The 6,000-nt window shown below is 37.9% G+C and overlaps 1 protein-coding gene across 1 annotated transcript in view; it reads right to left on the bottom strand.

Annotated features, from left to right (window-relative positions):
- Window positions 1-875: 875 nt before the first annotated feature.
- LOC150098382 (FAD-dependent oxidoreductase domain-containing protein 1-like) overlaps window positions 876-6,000 on the bottom strand; it is a 112,432-nt gene continuing 107,307 nt past the window's right edge. The window contains exon 9 of the mRNA XM_090405122.1: window positions 876-1,384. Coding sequence (XP_090261248.1) covers window positions 1,130-1,384 — 255 coding nt within the window. The 3' untranslated portion in view covers window positions 876-1,129. The remainder of the gene's footprint in view (window positions 1,385-6,000) is intronic.

The following is a 6,000-nucleotide window of genomic DNA, read 5'->3' as shown; positions in this document are numbered from 1 at the left end:
TAACTAGTTTTCCCCTTATTTGATGATTTCTACAGAATGGCCAGCATACTGTCATCCACACAACTGGTTTGTCATGTACATTGCATGTTTCTAGTCAATCTCTTACTTTTTCATAATTCATAGCTTGTTTGTTTTTTAATTTGTTTGTTTCATTCCTACCATTTCATATTTCCATGCATACTTATTTGTTCCTTATCTTCCACATTTTTCCATATTTATACTATATTTTGAGCAAGTTTGAACTCAGTACTATATATTGATATCATCCTTGCCTTCAAGATATCCAGGTATGTTCAAAATTATACTGTTTTTAATACATTTAAAATTTCATTTAATGATAATTTAATTAGCCAATAAAACCTTAATACATAGCCTACTGTTTAAGAGAAGTCTCATTTCATTTTAAAAGTCTAGGTAGTTACACTGACTTTTGGAGCTACGTGAAATATTTTCAGAAATTTATATGTTGAACTGACTTCTTTAAATTTAGATTTTTTTACTAGGCAAAAGCACAACCAAGATTAATTTTGCAAGTTTTGGGCTAAACTTTTGTTACTTATAAACTTTAGCCAAAAACTTGCAAAATATGTGACATTATAACCTTAAAAAAAAAGAATATGTAATATCATATTGTGGAATCCTCAGACATAGAACTGTAAGAATGTAATTCATTGAATTGATACTATCAGCTATCAACCAGTTTATAGTCATTTGAAATATCTGTTGGTAATTTTAATACGTTTTTTACTATGTCTAACATACCATTCTAATGATTTGAGTTCAGACCCTAAACAATTTGCTGAAACTACTAAAAAAAGTGTGTGTGTGTGTGTGTGTGTGTGTGAGAGAGAGAGAGAGAGAGAGAGAGAGAGTGTGTGTGTGTGTGTGTGTGTGTGTGTGTGTGTGTGTGTGTGTGTGTGTGTGTGTGTGTGTGTGTGTGTGTGTGTGTGTGTGTGTGGACTTATCAGTAAGGTCATTTCATAAAAATAGAACTACATTCAAACATCCTTGAAATAAGGACACTGTACATGTTCTTTCCAAAGAACAGGCTAGAATATTTTAAGAACAGCTCTGTGAACTCGTTATGTAAAATTACAGTCATTAAAAAAAATGTATCAACACAATTTAATTACACAATGCAGTTTTCAAGTAAAGGTTGGTCCATCAAGATACGATTAAAGCTAAATCGGGACAGATCAATAGTTCTATATTCTCCATCCAAAATGTATTCCATCATTGCTCGACCTATACCTGGTGCCATCTGAATTCCATGGCCACTGAAACCTGTAGCAAAGATAACATTATTGTAATAGGGATGATGACCGAAAATTGCATTCTGATCAAAAGTGTTGTAATCATAGAATCCTGCCCATGATCTCTTGAGCTGAAAAATAAAATTTTCCATTCAATTTTTGTAGTAAAAGCACACAAACTCAACTGATATTACCTTTAAAAAAAAAAAACTTGCATATATAATGACCATTCTTATCTTAAACAGATAAACGTTTCAAAATGAATTTATGTTGGCTTAACAGTGAACAAGTTCTATGTAAAAATACTAGGATCTTAATGTTTCATGTTTATGTAAGACACAAAATCAGTATAAAAAGCTATGCTTAACTCACTCTCACTAGGAGCATACATCATTCTTATAACAAACTATCAAACATCCATTTGGAGTTGCCATAACAAATTATGCTCAGTCAGTATCGAAAATGTCCTTCATATTTTGAATCCTATCTATGACACATAGAACCTTTATCGGACTTTTCAACTGAAGGTGAGTTTATCTGGTCTCAGAGGTGGAAGGGTTTTTCACATAACAGGCAAACCAGCCAGAAGATCATATGCAATTTATAGACATAATATTCTCAAATCCAAAATAACCAACCATAACAAATTATTCCTGTGCCCCCATGGTTCTATATAGAGAGTTGACTGTACTAACTAATAGAGTGACTACATGCTCTTCCTATCTCATGAAACCAAATCATTTTCTGCTGATCTGGAGATTATAATATGAAATATTCTAAGAGTGGAAGCTTTTTTTGTTTTAGAGAATGAAATGTATGTTTGAAATCTTTTTCATATCTGAGATTCATAAAGGAATTCAGCCTTGAAGGTGACATGACTCAGACTCACAGATGGATCTGTTATAAGCAGTTAAGATATATTTTCTGGAAACCATTGCTTCACATTGGCTAATGTAGATCGCCAATCTCATATGAAAGTGGCAGAATTTCCGTACTGTGAAACTCGTGTTTTCATTTCACCACAAAACAGGAGCAAACTGGCCAGAACATGCAATTTACAGACATAATATACTGACCTCATAGCCTTTGTTGCTACAGTCATAATTCCAAACAACACACCTTCTCTAGTGACTAAACTCAATCAGACACTAATGGTGTAAATTAACATCTAAGATGAATTAGTTTTACAGTTCCACATAAATGAAGAAAGAAATGTAATAAAATTGATGAAGAATTTTTTCATTTGTAATTTATTCAGTACATATACTTGAATTTGAAATTGGAAGTGATCACCATTTAGTCTTGAGCAGGATAAAATTGAATTTCATATTGAAATGAAGAACATGTAAGAAAGTTTTAAAGCAAATAAAAGTTGAGCAGCTCTCAGATGTGAACTGTAGACTAAAACACACAAACATTATTCAAGAAAAAATGAAAGAGTTTGAGAACAGGAACCAAACCTTGGAGTAAATGTTTTCTTCAGTGGCAAGCCCTGAAGAAAACACTGATTGATTCAGCCAGAGAGGCATGTGGTGAGGTTGTCTGCAAGGATAGAAAAATCAGAACTCCCTGGTGGACACAGGAAGTTAGTGAAGGAAAAGAAGAAAGCATATCAAAAGTTCCTGACAAATAAGTCAGCTTGTGCTCTTAGAGGATACAGAGACAAATCTAAGAAACCTAAACTGTGTAAAACTAGCTAAACAAAAGTCATGGGAAGACTTTGGTAAGAACATAGAAAATAAATATCAAGAAGGTGGCAAGATATTCTAGAGGTTGCTGAAGAAGCTCAGAAATAGATAAAAGAGTGCTGTAAAAGGAATTAGAGATAATAAAGGTGACACGAAAACAGGAGAAAAAGATATCCTTGAAGTTTTTTTTTTGGGGGGGGGGGCTCATATACGAGCAGTTGGCTGGTAGTACATTAATACCGTATATGGGTGGTGGGTTGGAAAAGGAGAAACTTGTTTACATTTGATTTAAACGCCTATATGTTGTATTCCTTGGGAAATACGTTAGGGGGAAGAATGTTCCACAGTACCAGGGATGAATGAGGAAGAAAAGAAATTTGTTCTGTGGGTTTCAAGGTGTACTGTGAAAGGATGTTAGGTGGCAGCTGTACATGTTCCAATGGGCTTAGTACAGAGTGAGGGAATTATTGATGCTGTTTCAGATGAACATTTCCCATGGAAATATTTATAGAATATACAGATTGCAGAGACCTAGCGTCCATGTGAAAGTGAGGGGAGCGAGTTGGTGAGAGATGGGTCATTTATTAGTCTAATTGCTCTCCTCTGTATTGAGTCAAGCATTTTGATGGAGCTTTTAGGAGCCCCACTCCAGATGTGACAGCAGTATTTGATAGCTGGGCGGATTTGTGAATTGTATAATGTTAACAGCGAAACAGAAAACCTAGTTTTTTGGAAGCCGAGGTGGCATAAACACATCAATTGTGATGTGTTTATGCCAAGAGAGGCTTGATGTCAGGGTAATTCCGAGAAGAGAAATTTCATCTTGCCTGGGAATTTGAGTGTTATCGAAAACAATGCTGGGGGAAAATGGTTATTTTTTGTGAGAAATAAGATAAAACTGGGTTTTACTAGCATTGAAGTGGACGAGGTTATCTGAGCCCCATTGGCGGATGACTTGGAGGTCGGAATTAAGGGCAGTGGTGGTTGATGTTCTGTGGGTTGAAGCGAGTTGTGTAGAGTAGGGTTTGTCAAATGAAAGGGCGGAATATAATGTGCTGTCATCTGCAAAATTGTATAATGGGTTAGAGGTCAACTGAAGTAGGTCATTGATATATAGAAGGAAGAGGGTCATGAGAGAACCGAACCTTGTGGGACCCCAGCATTAGATGGATGGTGACAGGATAGGGAGCCGTCTAACATCACACACAGTGTGCGTCCAGACAGGAAGCTGGCAATCCATCTGTAGAAATCCTGAGGCAGTCCAAATGATGGGAGTTTGCTTAGTAAGCCTTTATGTCAGACTCGGTCAAAGGCTTTAGAGATATGAACTACTTGGGATTCACCGAATTTCTCCATGGCGTTTGTCCAGTGATGGGTGATATATGAGAGTAGATCTCCTGTTGAACAGCTTTGACGGAATCCGTACTGGTGGTCGCTTAATAGCCGGGTACCTTCAAGGTAGATTAGGAGTTGAAAATTGATGGTTTTCTCCATTACTTTAGATAGGAATGAAGTGAGTGAAATAGAGCAGTAGTTAGATGGCAGTGATTTGTCACCCTTTTTAGGAATGGGTTGAATATAAGCCAGTTTCCAGGCTTTGGGATATATACCAGTGGAGTAAGAGAGTGTGTACAGATGGCATAGGATAGGAGTCAGTTCTGGTGCACAGACCTTCAGGATAATTGAAGGAATGCAGTCAGGGCTACGAGACTTTTTGTGTCTAATTTAGACGACAGGTTTGTGATATCTTTTTGGCAAAAGGATACAGGGGACATTGTATGTTTGGCAGTTGGAATGACTGGAGGGCATTTGCCATTGTCAGTTATGTGTGCATTGGAAGTAAAGTGGCCAGGAGAGTTAGCTTTTTGTATGGGTGATGTTGCAATTGAGCCATCTGGGTATGATAGAGGTGGGAATAGCGTAGGGCAAAAGTTACGGCCAATTGCCTTGGCAAGAGACCAAAAAGGCATGACTGCCGTTTGGACAAGCTGCCAGCTTCCTGCTTTTTGCCTGTTCAAATTCTGTTTTAGAAATATTGATAATTTTCTTGCTAGCCTAGTGGCTTTGCGCTTCACAATCATATGCCTGTGGAAGGAGTATCCCAGGTTCGATTCCCGTCAAAGACGTGAGGAACTTGAGAATCTTCCTCAGGCATAGCCAAGTTAGCCGGTCTTGGGTGTGGGCAGTAGGTAGGGTTTTTTCCTGCCAGTTTATCTGGCATTTTTCATCCTGCAAGCAGGCAAACCCATGAACCCCATGAACATATGCTTCTACAGCCAAAAATATATCCCCCCAGCAGCAGACTAGGCGACAGATCGGTTGAGAGTGGTACTAACAAGAAGTCGCATCTAAGTAACATGCAGATGCTGCATAGCGAAAGAAGAAGATAATTTTCTTGCATCTGTCTTGGGCTTCAATATAGGCTTTGAATGAGGATGGGGTTCTTGATTTGAGCCAGTTGTGGTATGCCTGATTTTTCATTTGTACAGCCTTGGCACATTTTATGGAGAACCAGAGTTTAGTTAGGGGATGGCAATTCTGAGGAGTGTGGGGAATATATGTTTTCATGCCAGTGAGGATTACTTTGGTGATACGTTCGGTGCATATGTTTGGACTGGAAGACTGGAAACAATAGTCCAACCGTGGGAATGAAGCATAGTAGTCTCAGAGACTGTCCCATTTGACACTGTTATAATGCCAAACTACTCGTGTGGGAGTGACTGTGTAAGCGTTGTTGCATGGGGGAGGAGATGAGCACTAAGTTGTGGTTAGAATTACTCGGGACTCACTACACTCACTGAATATTTGGAGGGGTCATTAGTAAGGAAGAGATCTAGGGTATTTGGGGAGTGGTTCGTGTTATCTGGTATTCTGGTCAATTTTTGAACAATTTGTGTAAGGTCATTAGTGACTGCAAATGTTTCAGCATCTCTGCCTGCAGGATCTGTATAACTGGAAGAGGAAAGTCAATTGGTGTTATGCATGTTGAAATCACCCAGGAGGATGATTTCGCTGTTAGGAGAGTGGGACTGGAGAAAATCAACTTTTAAGGAGAGGAA

The sequence above is a fragment of the Typopeltis vanoorti genome, chromosome 15 (assembly GCF_054136105.1).
Source record: "Typopeltis vanoorti isolate ZY-2024b chromosome 15, IOZ_Tvanoo_1.0, whole genome shotgun sequence".
Lineage (NCBI taxonomy): Eukaryota > Metazoa > Arthropoda > Arachnida > Uropygi > Thelyphonidae > Typopeltis > Typopeltis vanoorti.
The sequence above is the reverse complement of the archived record's forward strand: the minus strand, read 5'-3'. Positions and strand labels throughout refer to the sequence as shown.